This window comes from Syngnathus floridae, chromosome 16 (assembly GCF_059516105.1).
Source record: "Syngnathus floridae isolate MCC-2025c chromosome 16, RoL_Sflo_1.0, whole genome shotgun sequence".
NCBI lineage: Eukaryota > Metazoa > Chordata > Actinopteri > Syngnathiformes > Syngnathidae > Syngnathus > Syngnathus floridae.
In genome coordinates, this window is record NC_142428.1 from 2,268,076 (window position 1) to 2,290,899 (window position 22,824).

The following is a 22,824-nucleotide window of genomic DNA, read 5'->3' on the forward strand; positions in this document are numbered from 1 at the left end:
GTGACTCGCTCGTGTCATCCAAATGATACGCTCATTATTGTTATAGGAATCCATAATTAAGTGTGAAAGACAGTTAAAGGCCAAAATAAGTACATAAGTAATCTTCTTTTTGGTTTTTATTAAAAATAAAAATATAAATACAGATTATTACCATAGTTTGCGTATTTTTAATATGTTCATTTCTTGATGATCTGTATGTCGGTTTTGTTTATTTAAAATATTTAACTTAGTTATATAGAATATTTTTAATGAAATTATGTTGTTATAATTACAATGAACTTTTTAAATTCTGTATTTAATCAGTCAATCAATTGTATTATTATTGTTATATGTAAATTTCAAATTGAATCAATAAAATAAAAATCATGTTTTTTTTTTCAGACAATCTCCAGCGACATACTAACTCAAAGTGTTTTTGTTATGAACAAGTGATCAATTTTATTGGTTTGCCATTTTACGCAAGTCCAGTGAACTGAGCAGATTCGACACAGGACTGTACAAAACTATTAAGAGCAATGGATAGATTGACGTAATAATTCAGTTATGTTTTACACATCCTAAAAACTAAAGAAAAAAACAAGCAGCTGACTGACCGTAAATATGGATTATTACTGTCATTTGTAAATACAGTTAGTTCATCATACAGTAATGGTTAAAATTGGAGAAGGCAAAACTGAAGGTGCTAAAATTTAAAAGTAGTCTGTGGTCCCAGTCAAGCGATGATTAGTGGACGTTATTACCTGTACAAATAACAAGCTCAACTTTCCAGCACTGTCAAAGCGGATGTTATTGTTTCACACATATGAATTGTCACTAATTCTACATTTATGTTCTACCTGATGACATTGCAAAATACCAAGAGTGGTTCTTAACATTCACATTGGAAGGAGGGCTGGGTGGGAGTGTAAAGGGCTCCTTCGGGTATGAAATGTTACGTTTCAATACAAAATGATCTTCCACAGCATTAAAAGATATTAAAACAATAAAATGTGTCCATTGTCAATTAAAAGGGAGCATTTACTTTAAATTAAAAAAAAATGTCTGAAGGGGAAGTTTGCTTTGGTAAAAAAAAAAAAAAAAAAAAATCATAAGCTTTACTTGTAAATCAGCACCACCTGGCGGACAAAACATGGAATAACATGAGGAAAGATTGTCTCAAGTTGTTACTACTACTTTCCCAATCACCCCATTCCAGCACGATACGTGTCAAGCTCTGACGTCATAAAAGTGGGTACAGTACATAAAGCCTTATTAGATTGACTCAAAAATAAAAGTTTTAAGGGGCTTTACGCTCCAGTGCTGTGGAAGTTTTTCAAACATCCCCAGATCAACTTGAAATTTGGTAGGCATGTCTAGCATGAGTAGACGAATAAATACATCAAACCCAGGCTCAAAATCATCAAGGATGTTCTATGAGGTGGCCATTTTGACCATCTCCCAGGCTCCTTCTAGCGCAAACTAGTCCTCAAGATTTTGTGACCAAATTTTAACCACATATACTAAACAGATGGGCAACCGTTGCCATCTTAGTATCATGTGGGTTGTATTTGATCACAGAGCTGGTCCCCTTTGTTGCAACAAAGCGTCTCTCTCAGGAAGTGGCATCCCATCATCATCCTTAGTAACGCTGCAAGCGCGAGATAGCGTACCAGCATCCGGCTTTTACAAAGTCCTACGTCCATATCTCGGTGGGCACCATGGCTTCCTTCGTCCCGACCGAAGGCATGAGGTTGTGCTCCGACAGGAAGTCCAGAGGAAACTGTACCAGGAAGCCGCGGATCTTGCGCAGCTCCTCTTGAGCGCGGGCCTGGTCGGTTTGGGCCAGACCGGGCTTGGACTGATACTGCTCCAGCTCGGACATGTTGCGCACCAGCGAGGAGGGAAGGCAGCGGAACACCTGCGGAGGGACATAAGCACGGCGTCAGAACACGTGGTCCCGCCATAGTGTCAAGTGATCTCTCGTACCTTTTCATAAATGGTGGCGTTGCGGCCCGCCGTGGTCATCCACACCTCCTTGTAGAAGCGGTCACTGATGGGGTCGGAGAGATCGATGGTTGCGTCGTCGTGTCCGCCGAGGATCGTCCTATACAATATACAAATAATAGATAAACCCGCAGATCCGAATGAAGATGAGCCAACGGGATGGATGAAGTAAATCTCTTACCGAAAGCACTCCAGACGCAAGCCAAGCGCGTACGGGCCGGCCTCAAACTCGCATCCGTCCATTACGGAGGCCACCTTTTCCGTGTCCTCCACGATGACGGCCACCTCGCTGTCACGCTTGCCCAGCATGCTGCGGTCGTTGATGTTGGCCGAGCCTGAAAGTGGAAATAAGCAGACGGTTGATGTGTCCTGCCGCTTTCTCACCACCGGGTGGCGTACGAGTGTATAAAGTTGAATCTTGAGTGCTGACAGATTTCTGGACCGGTCGACACTCAGAAGGCGTCAAACAGCGGCCACGCACCGATGATGACGGTGTTGTCGTCGGCGATGAGCATCTTGCTGTGCACGTAGATGAGCTCCGTCATCAGGCGGCCTTCCAGCTCCACGTGCGTACGCAGCCCGGCGAAGGAGATATAGTTCATCCAGTGGTCGTCCACTGCGGTGACGAGAGTGAGGTTTTCAAACACGACAACAATTTTCTTTCTTGAGAATTCTTTTGGAGGGCATCACAAACTTACACTCCTTCCTAAGCTGGGAGATAATGGAGTACTCCCCTCGGCTCATGGTTCTGAAAAGCAAAACGAGAGAGATACGGTTAGTTCGGACGCTTTTAAGGCCATCGTGCTTGTGCTCCACCTGTAATTAAAGTGCATGACTGCCTGGATGGCGTTCCCCCCGCCGGTGGTGATGTCCCCCTCGAAGCCGGGAAGCAAAGGGGTCACCACGTACACGCGATACTTCTTGCCTTCTCTGTCAACACAGGGGAGCGGACATTTCATCAGTTACGCCAAACGACATCCGATTCACTCGCTGATGGCAATCAAAACATAAAATGGATGATTTTTGTCAAAACATTTTGAAGTCAAGACTTACTTGTGCGCTCTGAGGATCCTCTCGATGATGGCGTCTCCGATCTTGTTGTACACCGTGCGGTTGTCGGCGCAGCTGATGAAGAACTGGTTCTGAGAGGAGAAAGAAGATGTCAAATATAATCGTTTAACTGTACCGTACTTCCTTTTTGACGAAATGTGTTTTTTACCTCGATGTAGATGTAGTGTTTGCTCTTGGCAATGACTTGGATGTATGCGTTGTGGATGGACTCCTCGTGGTACTTTATCCCGGCCGACCAATCGGCTGCTGAGCGCAAGACCTTACATGGGAGGGGAGGGGGACTTTTAGATCTTCTTTAATCAAGAAACACTCACTAGCAACTCCCTCATGAAGACCTCAGATAACTAAACTGTGACCAAAAGTGTCCAGTTACACTTCAGAACTGGCACAAAGAAGGAAAAACAAGGATGTATTGCTTTTTTTTTTTTTTCCTAGTGGTTACGTAATGTTGCTTTTGGCACACGGACTCCCTTTTGTGTCCTTCCAGCAGCTTTCACGGCCGCGTTGGTAATGCAGGAGCTCGTACTCTTCATTATTATGTTTCCTTTTTTTTCCCTCCCAAGCCTTCCATCAAAGTTGTTGTGTTGCAGTGGAGGGTTGGCAGGGTTCTCTTACCTGCACTTTGGCATTCACACAGTCGGGCACTTGGTATCGGAGCTCAGTGGCGGTGGCGTGAGACTTTGGCAGCAGGAAGGGATAAGACAGAGAGCGGTACTTTGGCTTCATGATCTGGAGGAGGAGGTTGGCAGGGGTGAGAAGGTGTGACCTCACGTTGCAGCGGAAAGCATGAGTGGGAAAGTAAAGGGGATTTTTTTTTTTCCACACTTAGAGTGAGACATTTCCTTGAATTCTGACGAGGGAGTGTTTATTGACCGGCTTGTGTGTGTGTGTGTTTGTGTGTGTAGTGAGACACGTAATGGTGACCTCTTGTCAATGATTCTCTTGTGGAAACATTCCAGTATTCATTGTGTGGCTTCCTCTGGTGTATGTGCCTTGGCCACCAGGGGGCAGTGTTATTACTTGAAAGTTATGATTCTACAGTACTTGCATGCTGCCCTTGCCTTGGTGAAGTTCCAACGCTGAATGAAGTGTCGGGCCACGGAGCGAGCGGCTCTGCCGTGCACCACCGAGGCGATGTCATGCCACGGCATCCTGGGAGTGGTGTACCGGTCGATGAAGTCTGCACAGAGCACAGGCCAGAGGATTAGATGATTTTACGATTGACTTTTTCCATAAAATTACGTTTTAATATTGTAGCATTTTTTTTCTCTTGTTTTTTTTTTTATTCTTGAGAAAACTGCAATTCAAGATTTGTTTTGTAATTTCTTTTCAGTCATTTGTGCTACACACCGTCAAAAGGTCTTTCCAGCTGAATCCAGTCCTTGTAGACAAAGTTGCAGTAATCCTTTCCATGCCAGAAGCGAGTGTTTCCCTGCAACTCTCCTACACCCGTTTTAAGGCTTTGCACCGAGCCGCTCTCTGCAAACACAAAGCAAAGCTTGGGCATAAAGTAAAAAAATATATATATACGGAGTTGAGTGGATGCTTGCTCTCACCCGAGCTCTCCACGCTGCTGACGCTGTCGCTGTGCTGCAAGGTGTGCTTGTGCAGGCGCCGAGACAAGCTGAAGCGAGAGCGTCGGCTGCGCCCGACGCCCTTCAGCCTGGGCAGCTCGGCCGGGTCTGCGGCGGGCGTCCCGCGACCGTTGCTCTGCGACACGCCATCCACATGCGGCGGCGCCTTATTGGACTGAGCGGCCTGAAGAACAAAACCAGCTTTAATATGTTTTGGATTTTATACACACGTGTGCGAGTCTGACCTGCTCGAGCGCCACGGAACGGGTCACGCTGCCGACGTCCGTCAGCCGGTGCTCCCTGTCGTCCCAGCGACCGTACGCCAGGTCGATCCCGCCCACGAAAGCAACCGATTGGTCGACCACCACGATCTTCTCGTGATGCGCCCACAGGTAGACGGAGGAGGACACGTGGTCTGGATGGCGCATCACCTTGACGTTGGGGTGCAGGCGCATGAGCGTTCGCTTGCTGTAGCCTGAATTGATGCCCAATGCCAGCTCCACCTCCTTGTACAGCATCACAAAGACGCGCACTCCTTGTTGCTGCCGACACACACACACAGATCATCGAGTAAGTGCCCCACGAAGTCGGCTAGCGATTGCGGCCTCACTTACGGCTTTTCGCTTGAGGATGCAGTCCAGCCTCCAGCGGTTTCCCTCCACCACAGGTCTCTTGAGGAAGATCTCTGGACTCAGCCTGTAGCAGCACACATCATTTCTTACACTTGGTTTCACCACTCAATGAATTTTACACATAACGTGTTTGTAATACAATTCTGCTTTGCAACTAAAAGCCCATGAGACTCACCACCAGTCGGTGATGAAGATTTCTTCTCTAGCCTCCTCCAAGGCATCGGCTACGTCCTCCATGTAAGTCTTGCCATTCACGTACCTGCATGGCAGCATTAGTCAGTATGAATTTATTTAAACACATGTTCATTTTCAAATTAGCATCCATTTTGTAAGATTGCACTGACCATTTAGCTGGAATGTTTTCCTGTTCCTGCGCAAAGGATCCAAAGCGGTGATCGCGCAGAAAGGCCTTGCCATTATTCCGGACAAAGTTCTCGATGCTCTGACCCCACCAGCGGGCGTGTCTGTAGCTGCTGCACTTGAACACCAGCGTCCTGCGGGAGCAAGACCTCACCTTGTTGATCTGAAAACAAATTGGCCCACCTGCCTGCACGCACCTGCAAAGACTGTCAATCCTGACCCCGTGTTTGGTCTCTGTGTCTTTGGAGTCCATCTTGATGCTGAACTCTTTGTCCACCAGCAGCACAAAAGAGATGGCCCCCGTGTCAGGTTTCATGTACAGCAGGAATGAGTCCTTCACCACCAGCCACCTAATATATAACACAAAAGTGCATATTTTTCATCATCATCAACAGTAGCCACATCATTGTGTTTTTTTTTTTTTTTGTTATGTTGCTTGTTGTGTTTAGGGAGAGGCAGGCTGTGGGAAGCAAATCATCACGTAGTCGTAGGTGGCTTGACGGAGCCTTCCAAACGTGTGGGATTATTTTCTGCGTGTGTGTGCTCTCGCAATATATTGTAAAAATGCTCATATAATCATTTGGCTGTGATAAAGAGAAGGAGATAGCGAGAGCAAAAAAGACAAAACATGCTAAGAAAAATAAAAGTGACCGACCGTTTGGACCAGCGGTAGCAGGCTTGAGTGTGACCGCAGCAGTTCATGCCGGGGATACGATGACCCCCGGAGCGCTTGTATATCATCCCTTCCCTGCGATAAGAACATACATTGCAATAAAAACACAATATAATTTAAATCATGCATCTAAAAATGTAAATGATTTAACGGTGCATTCAAGTGAAGCTGAGCCAAAGCGCTTACAGTCCTTTGGGGCCCAGGTCGTGAATGAAGGACAGCTGGCTGACGTCAATGAACTCCATCTGCCGAAAGACGACAGCGTCACGCCGTGCGGCCATTTGAATCTCCACGCCGAGTCATAAATTGGCTCATCGGATTACAAAAGCGGTGTGAAGATTGCCGGGATACTCACGGTGTGGTGGTATTTGCGGTACAAAGCCATTTTCAGCAGCTTGTTCAAGTAGTCCTCCAATTGTCTCTGGAGAAACACACAGAGAAGCATTGTATGATTTTTGAGAAGAAAGAATATTGTTATCATGAAGCCATCGGCACGTACCCGCCGGCTGGACACCTGCTCGTCCCGCACCAGCTCGTCACCTCCGCCCCTGGGCAGCGAGGGCATCTCCGTCACCTCGCTCTTCCTCACCGTCCTCCTCTTTACCGTGTGGCTGCGACACAGAGACTTCATTACGATTGCTCAATCGAAGCACGGCGTGGCCGCGCAGGTGTTTGCGCAAGCTAATGCGGTTAGCGAGAATAGATTGACAACGGGGTGAGTCGGCCTTGAGGGCAGCGCTTGCGAAAAGAAATGTTTTGGCAAACTGTGTGACGCAGACGTAATAAAGTTGAGTCAATAACACGGAACGGGTGTTATTAAAAACTTCTTGCAATTTCTGAGCTGTAGAGAAGGATCGCAAGTCCATATTTTGAAAAGGGGAATATAAGCAGACACACAGACACACACGGTGTGGAAATGAAATGGGTGTAAGTAGACAACTGACAATTGTGAAAAGCAAGTTTTACCAGTTTGATATGCTAAATCAACAATAATGAAAAATTTCAGGTTAGCCTCAGCATGCTCTTCAAATGGAACGCCAGATGAGAAAATGCGGACTCAAATAAATGATATATCTTACAATACAAAAAATGCTGACTAAATAAAAAACAAGGTCAGGGTGTTTTGCTTGCGATATGTAGATGAGGTGGGCAGGCCCCACCTGCGCGACGGCAGCGGTATCCTCATGAAGGTTTTGTACGTCCGCAGCTCTCGATGCAGATCCATAAAGTGCTTCTCCTTCCTCTTCACCATCCAGGTGAACTCGCCGTGCTTCATCTCAATCTTGAACACGGCGGGCAGAGACTGCACGGAGGCGATGGGTCAGGAATCGCTTGGATATTTACGGCATTGAAATGTTTGCTGCTTCGTACTTTATTGACGCTGCGGTGATGCGACAGGTTGAAGCGATCCTGCGCCGTGGTGAAGCGCTCCACCTCCAGGATGCGGACGGTGATGGGCACCGTGGGCAGGAAGACCTTGGCGCTGGCCTCCTTGAAGCCCACCGTGGCGTACACGGCCGAGAACGGGATGCGGCAGTCCCCTGGGGGAGGAGAGAAGGCGGCGGTAGTGGGTGAGAGTCGCTAACACCGAGTGGGATGCTACGCTGAAGAATCTCGGCTTAGCTTCCAAGATTTCGACGCTTTCCAAACTGCTTTGTGCACAAGCTGGATGTAACGGCATTATGAAGTATCGGTCCTCGGTATCGGAGGGTATTGTCATTAAAAAAATAAATAAATAGGGATCCCTCATAATATTCCAGTTATATATTAATTACGTACCGAGGCTGTTTCCCTCGCAGTCCACCTCCTCCCCCTCATCGAAGTCCAGCTCTCGGGTATCCAAGCTCTCCACCAGATCGGCCATATTGATTCCGTCCGTCACCGTGACGTCCGAACTTTCGCCGTTCACCAGATTGACTCTGCTGCTCGTAGGCGGAGCCTTGGCCAGCATGCTCAGCAGGCGTTAGCGCCTGGAGCAGGGCGCGCCTGAGAAGAGATAAAAACGCACATGACGGTGACCAAAACGTAGAAGGCGGGCCTCCACGAGGCTCAAGAATAACAACTTGAAGATGACTCCACGTTTTTTAAGGCTTTGTCAGCTGGCGCGGTCCGTGAGACATTTTATTTTCGGCTGCGCCCGAATGAGTCAGAGATACGACATCATTGCCGAGTACGAGGCGTCATCAACAAGCCAACAATGGCCGCAACACCCACGTGTGTGTTATGATGCAAGAAAAACATTTCTTTGGTATTATATCTACAGTTCCGTTCATTTCATTTTTTTTTTCCTAAAACAAATGCACATTACAGAATCCAACATTAGTAAAAAGAAGAAAAAAATAAAGAAAGAAAAAAAAGGAACAGCAAGCTGACTCAGCAAAAAACTGGTAACAGAATCTATCATCTCCTGAAACTTTATTGTTTTAAAATCTGCGTTCATGGACCGTCCTTTATCCATAACATCAAACTAAGACGAAGAATATGGAAAACTTGTCTGTAAAAGACATACAAAGACTCCTTGAACACATGAGATTCATGGGAAAGGTAGCAGGAACACCGGAGGATATCACGTGTCCGTCTCATTGGCAAGAACGAACAAAAGAATTCGAAGGACACGAGTGCCTGAAGTGTTTCAAGAGTCATTTGGAATTACAATGACTTTTTTCCACAAGGAGTGTAATGACTCGTATATATGAACGCACACGTTCAAAATCAAAATCCCAAAAGAACATGCTGGAAAGAGCGGTAAAGGTCACACAAGAGAAAACGGAAACAAATAACAGCTTGACAGTAAACATTCCCCAGTCGCCGACAGGTACGGGCACGTTTGCGCCGAGTCTTCATTCAGCCACTCGGTCATTTAGAACATTTCTTCATTAATCGTGTTTATGGCCAACAGGTAACAAAAACTCTTGTTGGTTTTTGTTAGTTGGATTTGGTAGAAATTGTTGCTAGCAAGAACCAGAAATATGAGGAAGGACAGAATTTTTTCAATGGATTGAGCAGGATGAACATCTTTGCAGGGTTTTTATCTTCATGCTTCCAACTGAATAAAACGAGGCGCTCTTAGTTTCCATTATTTCTGACAGTGCTGCGTTATCTCCCGGGTCTAAGAATAACTGTGCTCTCCCGCCAGGACGACCCGCTCAGAGGTTAACTCCCGAGGGTACTGGAATGCCGGAAGAAGTCTTCATGTTTGCACGTACACACACAAAAAAGTGCAACCTGGAGGTACAATCGTAGCATTTATCGCTCCTTTCCGTGACTTCCTGTTTCCTGTCCCGTTGTTATGGTGATGTTTTTAAGACATGAATATTAACATTTCTTAAATGTCACTGAGTTAAAATGCACACGCGCTGGAACTCGTCAGTCAGGGGAGAAGGAAAAAAAACATGTTGAGTGGGTGAAGACGTGCGGAGGATGGCTGGGCGCCGAGAATAAAGCTTCTCCGGCTCCGCTTCGCCGAGCCTTCAAAATACTTTGCTTGACCCCGAACATGGCTAACTTATGATTATTTCTCACTATCAGCCGCTCTCATGTATGTGGGATACTTTTGATCTCACTGAGGAGATTGTGAGTGAAACAGCGGGATTGCTGGGTGGAGAATGTTTATATATCAACCCAGTTGCACAATGTGTTTCTGCCCCACAGCTTCAGGACATCCTGGCGGCACCCAGAAGGTGCCAAGTTCCCTCACTTCTGACCAAGCGGAATGAAGTGGGACCCAAGAATATATTGTTCTGGATGTCCTAAAGAACAACAATGGGACTGGAAGCTACTAGACTGTTTTCTCGTACCAGCAGGGGGAGCCGACGTACCACCAGTGGTAACGTAAGCGCGCTTTAAGAGTCACTTGGAGCATCACGCATTGATCCGTCGATACAATGCAGAACTCATCAACGTAGCACGAACAGAGCGTGCGGTGCCAAGCTCCTCCTGGTGCAGATGGAGAAGATGGTAGAAAGAGAGGAGGTCTGTGACACCTCTCTCTCTGCCCACACTAAAGCTGCCTATTATCTAATCCACGGGAAACGAGGGGGTTGGGGGTGACAGGGACGCTCCAGGAGGCGCCAGCGACAACGAGGGAGCAGTCATGCTCGTCACCGTAGCGCCGCAAACACAAGGCGCCATTGTGCCAATGGTCGGCCGTCTTTTTGGGCGCCCGGGCCCTCAGTCATGTCACGGTGACCGAGCCGGAGCCAAGATTCAAAGCTTGGCACTCGCGTCCAGACAACTTTGGGACACTCCCTGCTTACTGTGAATACAGGAGACAGTATGAAAAGCTCTCTGTTTTATATAAAAGAGGCACACAGACAGAACAAAACTACTCAGCACACACTAACAGTGGCTTTATATTCTGGTACAGTGGATATTGAAAGTCTACACACCCCTGTTTGAATTTTTGAGGATATACAGATATGAGGCCAAGTTAAATCATTTCAAAATTTTTCCCACCATGAATGCCACCTATAACAAGTTAATGGCGAGTCATTTTGCTGTGCAAGATCTGGCAATACAAGTAAACGTTACGTTTTGTCAGGCCTTGTGACTTGTTTCATTACCATATCTTAATATTTGCATGACAAGTTAGTGAACTTGTGCACCCTGTGTTGACTTACAGTTGCTAAATATTGAAATGATTCTCAATTGTACATAAACCTCCAGCGTATCATTTTGGGCTCGCAACGCGCTTTCCTCTAAGCTTCAATTGGACAGCGTACAGTCAAAAATTCTTTGCGGTCGACAAGCTTTAAGAATGATTCCGCAGGCTGCACACATTTTACAGTTGCACATCTGGAAAACATTAAAGCCGAGTTCATAGACTCCACATTGCACATCCATTCATCCACAACTCTAACTCCACAAAGGAGGCCCAGATTCGAACTTTGAACCATAGAACTGTGAGCCGGATGTCCAAACCGCTACCCCACTGTGCCACCTGTCTTGTAATAGGAAAAAATGGAACACCTGGGGGTGTTGAGGGGGGAGACAACATTGAATAACATTGTCAAGGCCTGAGAGCCAATTAAGAATGTGTTCGAACAATATTTGAGCTTTCATCTGACATTCCAGCAAATTCTTTCCCAGTGTGCGCGCGCGATGGAGCAAACACCTGCGGAATCTTACACAACTCTCCCACTCTTTGTTCGTCAGTGTTACACAAGAAACATAAAAACAACAGTAGCAGCAACTCAACAACTATGACATAAATTTTGGGCGATAAACGGTGTCCATTTTGAGAGCTCGTAGTGACACCCTAAAAGACACAAATAGAACAGCGAGAAAGCGAGTAAAACGTCACCGACCTGCTCTCTGGGTGGACGCGAAGTCCACATGTTTGCTTTGCTTCGGTCCACTTGTTGAAAAAAAAAAATACAAAACGAAGAAAAAAAAAGCAACAAGAGCAAGCTTGCACCTCCACTTGCGGGTGTCAGTAAAAGTGAATGTGACAGACAAGCAGCCAGTAAAGAGAGTCAACTCTGAAAGATTTCTCCAGAGGCGAGACGAGAAACTCGTAGCCAATCAGAGTGGAGAAGGCGGCATAGTCCAGAGTCTCCACCAACCAGAGAGGAGTGATTCCTCCATAGGAGTCAAATACCGAGTAATTGGGAGGAGCCAATGGGAAAGGAGAAGACTGCCGTAATGACGTCATGGCCTCCAGTCTTGACTATTATTATAGCATTATTATGTCTTGTGATTTGTCAGATTTTTTTAATATGTCAATTAACGCACAATTAGCCCAATACTATCGCCTAACGAGTCACATATTTCTATAATTGACTTACTTAAGAGGCTATGATTATCAGAATTATTTTCTAATTTTTTCTACGCATAAAAAAATAGTAACAGAGACATCCACAGATTAGTAATAATTGAATCTGATTGTATTTTTATTATTAGTCCTATTGGAACTATTTGTGGTTTTATATTACAAACAATTACAGTAGCAGTATTGAGCTAATCTCTTACGCCACCGTGTGGACAAACAGTAGAACGCTACACAGTGACTTTAAACGTCAACCTGAATCTCGCCGCGTTCCAGGAACAATTCAAACAAAACAAGTTCCAATCCAACCCCCACACAACACCCACTTAAAGGAATAAAAGTAATAGAAATGAATGCACATAGATTTCATCCGTATATAGATATAAAAGCTAAATGACAAGACAGTTGATTCTTGCTCACAACAAACACACACACACACAAAGATAACAACATTCTGGACAGCTACATACCTAATATATGACGAAAAAATAAAAAATAAATCCCTTTCCTTGTGTCAGTGCTGCGTATGACTTTCCTGTTCGCCATGCATCATTATTGTGCGACTCATAAAATATAGAAAACGCCCTCCAGCAAACAAGGCAAAGGCCACGGTGATAACAGTATGTACTTAGGGCATGATGAGGACTCCGTCCATCTAATAAAAGGTGTACCCTCCCTATTGGGATTGACTATTTTTGCAGGATGGCCAGTAGATGGCGTCATAGCATCATCAATCAATCAATCAATCCAACGCCTCCCTCCCTTTGCAGCTCTGCCACATGCTCACCTGATTCATGTTGTTTTGGTGCACCCACCTTCAAACAAGCACATGCTGGACACGCAGCACGCAGAGAACACCAACAATTCATCTTTGACTCTTTCTACATTTCCAACGCATGCTACATGCAAACGATGCGTCGGTGCTACCTAGTGCTGGTGGCTTGGATCAAATTGTCACCTCCTTTCACTCCCATCATGTTTGTTTTTACGATGGCTGTTGTCCTCGGGTGACTTTTAAACCCCAAGATGCGTTTTTGTGGATTACTGAAAGAGATTTACGACGATTTTTACCTTGTCCATGTTTTCCCTTTGTGGTGCAATTTAGTTGGAACCTCCAAACTGATGGAAACATTCGGAATAAATGTACATTTCTGTTAAAACCGATTTGGAGACGCTAAATGGACTTCACACCTTCGCTGTGCGCCGAGAGGCTCACATTTTGTGTTTTACGCACGGCTGCCGATCGACATTTCCGTGAGGTGGAGTTTGGTTTTACGCACGATTGCTGCTCTTTTTAAAGGGCCTAAAAATAGTCCGGGTTCGCTAGGGATGATCTACTACAGAAATTGAAGCAGTCACGTGATTGGAATTTGTCTTACATTTGGGTCTCTCATTTGAATTTGACACGTTTTGTTCGAGCTGCGTGGCGTTTGGTTTAATTTTACGCACGACTGGTACTCCTTAAAAACTGAGATTGTGTTGATGAGTGTATGAAAAAATGTTGATTTTGAAGTTTTCGGCGTCCCGCGTGTAAAGATTATTGAGGAGCCCTTTCATAGCTTGTTGGATTCGGTTTTACGCACGGCAGGTTGCTCTCCAAAACGATCTCTGTGATGAAAGCGATGGGTGGTTCTCTGAGAGCACGTGACAAATGAGTCAGCATGCCCCAGGGACTCAACATCTCCTTGTGCCTCCTCCAAAACTGCAACTGGGACGAGAACAGTAACACCACCCATCCGAGCCGCGACTCGGACCTTCCCCCTCTCAACTTCTACAGCTTTCCCCTTCTCACGCTTATCACCGTGGCGTGCTCGCTACTCTCCGTGGTGGGCGTGACCGGCAACGTCTTGACCATCCTGGTGGTGAGCAAGTATCGCGACATGCGCACCACCACCAACCTGTACCTGTGCAGCATGGCGGTGTCGGACCTGCTCATCTTCCTGTGCATGCCGCTCGACCTCTACCGCATGTGGCGCTACCGGCCGTGGCGCCTCGGCGACGCGCTCTGCAAGCTCTTCCAGTTCGTGTCCGAGTCGAGCACCTACTCGACCATCCTGAGCATCACGGCGCTCTCCGTGGAGCGGTACGTGGCCATCTGCATCCCGCTGCGCGCCAAGGCTCTGATGACCAAGCGGCGAGTGCGCTCGCTCATCTTGCTCCTGTGGTGCGTGTCCTTGCTGAGCGCCGGGCCCGTGTTTGTCATGGTGGGCGTGGAGCGGGACCACCTCGGCTTCAGCGCCAATCACACCGAGGCTCTTGAGATGGAAGAGGACGAGTACAGGGACACGCGAGAGTGCAAGATGACACACTATGCAGTGGAGTCGGGCCTGATGGGCGCCATGGTGTGGCTGAGCTCCGTGTTCTTCTTCATGCCCGTCTTCTGCCTCACGGTGCTCTACAGCCTCATTGGCCGCCGCTTGTGGCATAGACATCGGAACACCAACATCAGGTCACACCGGGACAGGAGCAACAGGCAGACAATCAAGATGTTGGGTGAGTTTGATCGATCATATCTTGTTACGAACCTTTTCTCCATTGTGATTGAATGTGACGTCTCTTCTCCAGTGGTGGTGGTTCTGGCCTTCGTCCTGTGCTGGCTGCCCTTCCACGTGTGCCGCTACCTGCAGTCCCGCTCGCTGGACGCGCCGTCCCCTCTGCTGTCCACCCTGTCGGAGTACTGCAGCTTGCTGTCGGTGGTTCTTTTCTACCTGAGCGCCGCCATCAACCCCATCCTCTACAACACCATGTCCTGGAAGTTCCGCGGGGCGGCGGCGCGCCTTTTCGGCCTCGGCCACCAAAAGCTACCTCGGACCCGCACCGCCAGTACGCTGAAGGCCGTGACCGAGGGGGGGATGGAATCCAACAGCTTCTAAAGCTTCGTCAAGGATGGGAGGAAGTACGGCCTGCTTAAAACGGGGTGAAATAACAAAGCGGACCTGGGTTATTGATAAAAAGCAGCAACTTCACTCTGCCACAGAAATGTACTCACAGTTTTTGCTAGAAAGGTACCAATAACAGGTATCGGGTACACGTGGAGGCTGCCGATACCAGCCGTCGATACTTCAGGCAAAAAGATAAATCAGACTGTGGCTGTAGAAACGAACAAATTTCTCCGTCATGGGATCAATAAAGTTCTATCCTTATATTTACTCTGTATTGTTGAGTGAATACTTGTAAAAGTGTTATTGAATATCCTTAGTTTTTTTACACCTGGCAGATTTTAAATTACTTCAATGTCAAATCTGCTGGGAGAAAAATATTAGTTTTATACATTTTTCTGTCACGCCGCAAAATATCACCAAGCTGTGAACTAATATTGTGTCCATGTTGTGCAATTAATTATCATGACGGCGTTATGTAATGTAATCAATAGAGATGTCGAATTTATTATGAACCCCTAAAATATCTTTGTAAAGGCAGAATTTTGTGCGGCTAATGTTGTGGGTTGTTAAAAATAAAAAGTCCAGCTTTTGTCTTGTTGTAAATAGATGCTTAGCTGTGATTAAACGTGTATGAACATCATTTTGATTCCATGTTGTTGTTAAAAAAGCACCCACTCTAAATGCCAGTGGCGTAAAAAGTGCAAACGGAACATAGCAGACAACAAAATAAACTCGTGCTCTATGTCAGAAAAAAATTTAAACATTTATTGGGCATAAATATATTATATATACGCTACCGATACAGTTACGTCTTACATACATAGTGTAGTATTTGCAAAAAAAAATCTATACATTAAAATTGATATGGCAGTTTCTTTTTATATAATGCATATGAAATTGTCTAACATTTACAATACTAGAAGAAATGCATGAATTTCTCTTTTTTTCTTAAAAAAAATCTCAAATTCGTAGACCATGACAACCTGGAATGTTCACTCTTAAAAACGTGAGGTAAAAAATACATGTTTTGATTTGTTTGCACTTTAGTGTTTCCGCACTCTGTGGCCAATTGTTTAGTCAAAATAAAAATGTGTAGTCACTGTTAAAAAAAAACAAAACAAAAACATACAATTGAAATAAAATATAAAATCACAAGGCACAGGCGTGTGTATGTGTGAGTTGGGGAGGGTCTGTGTTGCTGCATGGACTATTCATGTTTCTTGAAGTGGAATAAAAAAATGTTATAGGGCCGATTGGACATATATAGGAAAAAAATAGGGAAGTAACTTAACTAAAAAGTTAAAGACATTGCGTGAAATTTAAGGATGAACCTAAATCACACTTAAATTGGCCTTCTGGGCCTCTCAGTCAGGGGCGGAGCTATTTTAGTTGATAAAGGGCTGCTGGCCACCTCATAAAATTCTCATCAGGCTTTTTAATGAATTTAAAATCTACAAATAACAGTCTTATTTTTCTGCAGTCTTTGGAAGGTGAGGATTTAAGGTTCATCCTGAAATGTCATCCAAAAGCCCAATATCCCAAACATGTGTTAACATCTAAATAGCACAGGTGAACCCCACACGGGTTGACACGGCGACAAAAAAAATAACACGCCAGCGACCAACGTCAACAGCCCGGCAGTAGTGTTTTAGATCAATATAAAAGTGGTGGTGATATAAAAGTGCTTCAAATGTACTTATCACCTCTATAGATATCTCTGTACTGTATATCATCTTAGCAAAAAAAAAAAAAAAAAAAGGAAAATACTGGATACAAAACACACTACTACTTGCTACGCTGAACAAGAACTGGTCGATAAAGTTGCCTGCCTGCGCTCGTGCGATTGTTTAAATTCGTCAGTCACTTCCGATACGAGATTATCCTCCTCTCCTCTAGGGGGCGACATGTTTGGACAATGGCCCATTTTATTCTAACCCCCCCAAAAAACAATATTGAAAAAACATATCACAGATCAAGTAATTTTTTTTTGTCCTTTTCAGTAATAGTAATGCTGCTGTGTCGTTACAGATGATCACAGAACCCTTGGTCGGTACATCGAGTGAAGCCTGCACTTTGGCAAAAAAAAAAAAAAAAACTATCAGAAGCTTCATAATAACAAAAAAAAAAAAGCCTAAGGCAGGCACATTTGTCTTTGCTACATGTCTTTCTCGAAGCATTAACAGATGACAACTCAGCCGAGCGTCGCCCAAAACGAGAGATGAAAGTAATAACGACAAAACAGTACATAAGTATTTGGTTACAAGTTTCATAACTGCGGAATCCCAACATCTGTAAGTGAAATACTCAAAAAGGGTTACTGAGAGATAAGGAATGCTGGCCTTAAAAAAAATCATTCTAACAGAAAAAACATGCTACGAGGAAGAAGAAAAAAAAATAATTAGTATATAACTACACTTGTCTCTTAATCTTTTTAAACAATAAATAAATGAAGATTGCACTGTAATTGGCATTGTAAAGTACTGTATGCAAATATATAGTATAAATAAAACTAGAAAAAAAAATCTACCATAATTTTCCCATTGACTTTGGCAAAAAAAAAAAAACAATTTGAGTGAGTAAACCACGCGACTTGCTGACAAGGCACAGCATCTGAAGAGGACCAAGATGCAAAAAGTGGAGAGGAAGACGAGAAGGGTGAGCGGCGGCGGCGGCGGCAGCGGCGCTAACTTAAGAGGTGGGATGGTCTTTAACTCTCCTGTTATGTTGTGGCTCAAACTGATTAAAATTGAAAATTCAACAAGTTAATGAGCTACTAATCAAACGGACCCATTTTTAAAATGAACTACAATTTAGTAGGGTTTTTTTTTCTACTGACTATAAAAATGTTCCATTTGTACATATTAGCAATGAAAAGTTAATCACACGTTATAATTCATTATTGTATTTTGGACTTTTAGCCATAGCTCAGGTCAAATTGACCCCGATGATAAATTGTACAAATATTTTGTTAACACGAATTAAAATGGTTTGACATTATCATTTAAAATCGTTACTCGTGTTTATTGGAATGCTTTGGGGAAAAACACGGCCAGGTTCGAATTGAGCTATTTTTAAGTTAGTTTTTGCATCGGGGAGGGTTTTGCAATGGAATTATATTGGGATGCATTTTTATCCTTAAAAATAGTCTGGGTCAAATTGACCTAGGAACATTATTGATGTTCCGGTGAAAACAACCTAACAACAGAGTTAAAGGACCTTTTTTTTTTCAATTTTCTATTTTTTATCATTTCCCTGAGGTACGTTAAGAGGCCTCATGTGTGGATTCCATTTCATTCTGTGTACCTTGGCTTATTAGAGGGATGGCGTTTGGAATGCCCAGTGTATCAGAAGTGGGATAAAAAAAAAAAAAAAAGACTAAAAAGAGGCAGAATATTGAATAATCTCTGGAAATGTCATCCCGCTGTGCCATTAACAGAGGCGGCACTTCACATCGACCCGAACTGTTTCCCTGCAAGTATTAAACGAGGGAATTTTCTTCACTGGGTTGTGCGTGTAAGGCAAAAGCTGATGTTTTGGCTCTGATGCGGCAATTTTGCAGGAGCTCTGTGTGAAAGTGCGAAAGCCCCAGGGAATTATCTTCGCTGGGTTTCGTATGAAAGGCAAAGGCGGATAAATGTAAGTGTTACGGCTCTGATGCCATCAGGTCTCTGTGTGAAAGTCGGTTTCACACTGCCAGGAATTTCACAGTGGGGTAAAAGCAGACTGGGAAATTGGGGAGTTATGTGCAAAGCATGTAATTGTCAGAATGCCATGTTGCTGTGCGAAAAGCGCATAAAAATCCATTTGATGTGTTCTGATCATCTCGATTCCCTGTGAAAGGCAAAAGCGGTGTTACGATGGGCTAATTTTGCAGGATGTCTGCGTGAAAGGGGACTACAAGGCCGGTAAGCTGCGATCCAGTTTAATGCCCCGATTGGCTTCCCGATTTGATCCAGAATCAGCACGTCCAACCTGCTGACGCCTTGGCTTTCAACGCAGTTGGGGATATATTTATGTGTGTGTGTACTTCTGTCTATATATATATATATATATTTCTATTTTATATTAGATAACTGGTTTTCAATCCTAAAAAAAAACATATCACAGGATAGCAGCATCTTACATCACACGTGGATTGCATCACTTTGGCGAGCGTTAAGAAGCGGAGCGGTTGCGCACATGACACCGGTTGAGTCATTGTCGACACGCGCATGTGTGTGTGTGTGTGTGTGTTTGTCATCCACTATGCGCGGCTAAAGCTTTGAATGCTTACATTAGAATATGGCTGAGTGGATAAAGACTGCAGCGAAAAAAACAAAACAAAATTAAGGCAATGACCAGGAAATATACACGTCCTCTAATCGAATATAAAAAAAACGCAAGTCAGTCTGAGCGACTGCTCACAGCTATTTTAAGGCTTGTGGATGAGTTTTTTTTTTTTTTCTTGCCCTCAGCGTGGAGGTACAGCTCGGCTACAAAAAGCAAACACTGAAATAAAAGCCTTGAGGAGGAGGAGAAGAACGAGTGTCTCAAGTGTTTCTCTTGACAATCTGTTACAAAACGTTTCTCTTGGGTTTTGCTTTCTCTTTCTATCCTGTTGTAACAAAAAAATAAAAAAAGATTCCCTCACTTCATCAAAAAGTACTGCAGAATGCAGGCGATGAGGATGGAGAGACCGGCCAAGACGCACAAGATGAGCGCGGCCAAACGCTCGTCGCTGGACATCAGGCTCGCCGCCGCGCCTCGGCCGGGGCCGGCCGAGGCGGCGCAGGCTCCGCCTCCCGCCGCTCCCCCGGCCCCTGAGGCCTCCTGGCGCCGCAGCGTGAAATGGGATGATGGGCTGAGCGGCCCGCACAGTTCCTGGCACGAGTCCTGGCAGCGGCGGCAGGCGCCCACACGAAAGCGGTAGTCAATGTTGGCCTGCAGGCTGGAGATCTGGAAGGTGCTCTCCTCGCCCTTAAACACCTGTCGCACAATGATGATGTCATCGTCACGTTTTGCAGTCTGACATTTGCAACTTATTCACTGTTTTGGGATCTAGGCCAAAACTCAGCATTTGGAAAAAAAAAATTTTTTATTGATATTAAAATCCCAATTAATAAAACACGATTAGTCATCGATTTCAAAGCTCAATGCTTTCTCAACTGAATAAAACTGAAACGAACCAGAAAATGTTAATAATGGTATTGAATATTTAAAATAGCTGTATTTTCCATTAATGATGACTGCACTAAGCTTTTCCTCTCATTCACAAGCACCACTGAGCTTCAGCGGTCGATCATAAATCTGCGGCCAAAATCGGCGACAGTGAATTATTGCACTTTCGGACTGGCACTGCGCTTTCATTTTCTATGTTGTCCATCAATACACAATTCCTTTTTTTGCTGCTCCCTGAGGACATTAAAAAAAAAAAAAAAAAGACATGCTTGCCAAGAATATGAATGAGCCGATCATTCATTTGACCCGCGTGAGAGATTTTATATTTTGTAAGTACAATCAGCTCTTCTGGCCAGACCACAAAAAATACACATTTTTCATAAGTGGATGTGTGTGTGTGTGTGTGTGTGTGTACCTGCTTGTATTCAGACTCACGGCCCACCAGCACCTGCAGCACGTAGCTCACGGTGTCCCCTCTCATGGGTGGGATGGACTCCCACGTGACTTCGCACACGTTCCCGTCCAGCTGGTGCACCCTCGGCGCTGTCACGTGAACAATTACAACGACAAAAAAAAAATCGATAGAGCTCTTGTGTGTACAGACGCAGGCGGGTGGAAGAGTGGCGATGGAATCGAATTCAAATTGACATTTTGAATCGCAAAGGCTGCAATTTGTGGAAAAAGAGCTTTCACAGCAGTTTATAGATTTTTTTGCATTGTGATACATAATTCAGTTTTTTTTTTTACCTTTAAGGGCAGGAGGGACAGACTTGGTGGTGCAGAAGGTGTAGCAGTTCGAGAAGGGGCCCTCGCCGGCGTCGTTGATGGCCTGTATTCTGAAGTTGTAGCTGCTGGACTCGGTCAGCCGCTGGACCTTGTAGGTGTGACTGGGGCCCCGGTAGATGGTCACAAACCTGACGGCACATTAAACTAACTCGGTTAAGCTTTCTGGTTGCATCTGCAGCGCTCGTTCGGACCTCCATTGAGTCTGGGACGATTATTTTTAAAACAAAAGGGGTGCGGGCGTTGAGCCTTGAGGCATTCCTATTCTGTTACTTTAAATGTTGTATATTTCATTGAGCACTATTACGGTATATTTTATATTTTGACACACATCCCTGATGAAAACTAACGGGCCTCGAATTTGCGGCCATCATCTGGTAATGATCCATCATCATCAGTCCACCCAACGTGGCTTCATTAACACTTTAACTCGATCTGGGGGGAGGCATTTAACGAGGCCTTGACCCGACTCGTCTGACTAACCTCCCGAAGAGAGGCCAAAAGGACGGCACAATGATGTTTGCCTTTATCAGGTGTTTATCATCTATACTGCAGTATTGAGTTCAACCTGCAACAGCGTCAATCTGTTTTTGTTTATCTCAGAAAGCTTTTATAGTCTAGGTCACGCTGGCGGGGAGCACAAAAGGAAATGAGAAAAAATCTGAATGCTGGATCGTGGAGGCCAGTAATGACAAGTCAAGCGAGGGGAGGACAGAACATGTTGTGCTCCTTCAAGTACACATCATGGTCACTCACTGACTGGATGGACATTTTATGAAGCACACTTATCAGAGATTAACGAGCTGATAAATAGAACAACCTTGTAATGAGTAAATAATTTATTTTTTGGAGGGAAATATTTGATTCAACAATCAAAACAAACACTACAAATGATTGCAGTTTTTCAACACACAGCTCTTGTATCGGATCTCACCGTGAAGCCGATTTTCTCAAAATGCGATTACAGGAATAAAAATGCATGAGGTGGCGCAGAGAGGCAAAGGGAAGAAGGATATTAAACGGGAAGGCCAAAACTCGAAAATTACATTTCAGCCATTTACGTCGGGCCATTCCATATGTTAGGAGATATTGTCACCGACGTGTTGTTTCAGGGTTGAAAGATTTTACCTTTGCCAAGGTCAGCTATAGTGTGATAAAAAACACGAAAGAAATCATCTTCGGCAGAAAGACAAGTCGTGCGGCAAGCAACAGAATAGAAAAAAATGTCCAGCTTTGATTAAGAATGGCTCCAAAAGAGCAAGTGAGGTGGCCATTGACCTTTTAATAGAAACGAGCTCATCTGCACCCATGTTCATCTCCTCATTGGGCCTCAACGTGACTCATCTGGGGTACATTTGGTTACAGCGCGCACGCCGAGCGTCTAATAAGAAACTCGTCGGCTTTCTGCGGAGTATTGACATTTAGCCGATTGATTAGCAGCAGGTGGAGGCGGCCAAGTGTTGGTCGGTACTTTGGTCATTATATTAGGTACACTTGCATAATTTCGAATTGTATTAAAAAAAAATAGCCTTGAATTTTTTTCTTCTGCATTCAAATTGTTTACATTTGTCTTTTCTATTTCTGTGATTGGAACCCACCTGTGGTTTTTGTCCTCCATCTGCAGCGTGTAGTACACGTCTTCGGCCAGCAGGGATGAGCGAAGGTTGCTGGCGTTCTCGCCCCACTTCAGCTTGACGCTCTGCGGCCCGGAAGCGGTGCATTCCAAAGGGGGCGGGGCCGGCGGGAGTGGCCGCGTCCTCGCTAGCAGGGGCGGGCTGGACGGGCCGCAGCCGATGGAATTCACCGCCTGGATCTGGACGCTAATCGCCACAAGACAAACGTGTTAATCGGCATCACTAGGCCTTGACCGATTCATCGATATTCGCTTTTTTAAAATAGGCATATATTAGCTTTTTTGTTTTGTTTTTAGACTTCAACAATA

The 22,824-nt window shown here is 44.9% G+C and overlaps 3 protein-coding genes and 1 long non-coding RNA gene across 4 annotated transcripts in view; 2 read left to right on the plus strand and 2 right to left on the minus strand.

Moving 5' to 3' along the window:
- Positions 1–412: 412 nt before the first annotated feature.
- pld1a (phospholipase D1a) lies at positions 413–11,764 on the minus strand. The gene is made up of 25 exons (XM_088399924.1): positions 11,600–11,764; positions 8,073–8,279; positions 7,665–7,834; positions 7,454–7,596; positions 6,793–6,904; positions 6,649–6,714; positions 6,480–6,538; positions 6,276–6,368; positions 5,818–5,970; positions 5,605–5,754; positions 5,436–5,519; positions 5,243–5,324; positions 4,874–5,170; positions 4,611–4,812; positions 4,405–4,533; positions 4,116–4,234; positions 3,670–3,783; positions 3,203–3,313; positions 3,037–3,125; positions 2,800–2,913; positions 2,682–2,731; positions 2,465–2,599; positions 2,165–2,318; positions 1,966–2,083; positions 413–1,897 (listed from the first exon to the last, which is right to left on the minus strand). Exons 2-25 carry the CDS (start codon positions 8,242–8,244, stop codon positions 1,673–1,675), a joined length of 3,141 nt encoding a protein of 1,046 aa, XP_088256050.1. The 5' UTR covers positions 8,245–8,279; positions 11,600–11,764; the 3' UTR covers positions 413–1,672.
- On the plus strand, positions 8,911–11,001 carry LOC148384913 (uncharacterized). Its single transcript, XR_015863322.1, has 3 exons — positions 8,911–9,192; positions 9,430–9,524; positions 9,945–11,001. It is a non-coding gene; the product is annotated as an uncharacterized LOC148384913 (long non-coding RNA).
- Positions 11,765–12,880: 1,116 nt separating the features above from the next.
- On the plus strand, positions 12,881–15,582 carry ghsra (growth hormone secretagogue receptor a). The gene is made up of 2 exons (XM_088399925.1): positions 12,881–14,553; positions 14,626–15,582. The coding sequence occupies exons 1-2, from the start codon at positions 13,722–13,724 to the stop codon at positions 14,931–14,933; spliced, it is 1,140 nt and encodes a 379-aa protein (XP_088256051.1). The 5' UTR covers positions 12,881–13,721; the 3' UTR covers positions 14,934–15,582.
- Positions 15,583–15,686: 104 nt separating this feature from the next.
- fndc3ba (fibronectin type III domain containing 3Ba) overlaps positions 15,687–22,824 on the minus strand; it is a 41,427-nt gene continuing 34,289 nt past the window's right edge. Inside the window, exons 24-27 of the mRNA XM_088399923.1 lie at positions 22,481–22,702; positions 20,847–21,013; positions 20,515–20,642; positions 15,687–19,907 (exon numbers count right to left, since the gene is read on the minus strand). Coding sequence (XP_088256049.1) covers positions 19,569–19,907; positions 20,515–20,642; positions 20,847–21,013; positions 22,481–22,702 — 856 coding nt within the window. The 3' untranslated portion in view covers positions 15,687–19,568. The remainder of the gene's footprint in view (positions 19,908–20,514; positions 20,643–20,846; positions 21,014–22,480; positions 22,703–22,824) is intronic.

Bases quoted from the DNA above. Each gene is read 5' to 3' on its own strand.
- ghsra (XM_088399925.1), top strand. From the start codon at position 13,722: ATGCCCCAGGGACTCAACATCTCCTTGTGCCTCCTCCAAAACTGCAAC. The intron at 14,554-14,625 runs GTGAGTTTGATC...TCTCTTCTCCAG, and splicing joins GCAGACAATCAAGATGTTGG to TGGTGGTGGTTCTGGCCTTC.
- pld1a (XM_088399924.1), bottom strand. From the start codon at position 8,244: ATGCTGGCCAAGGCTCCGCCTACGAGCAGCAGAGTCAATCTGGTGAAC. The intron at 6,905-7,453 runs GTGGGGCCTGCC...TCTGTGTCGCAG, and splicing joins ATACCGCTGCCGTCGCGCAG to CCACACGGTAAAGAGGAGGA. The intron at 2,914-3,036 runs GTAAGTCTTGAC...CTGTGTTGACAG, and splicing joins AGGATCCTCAGAGCGCACAA to AGAAGGCAAGAAGTATCGCG.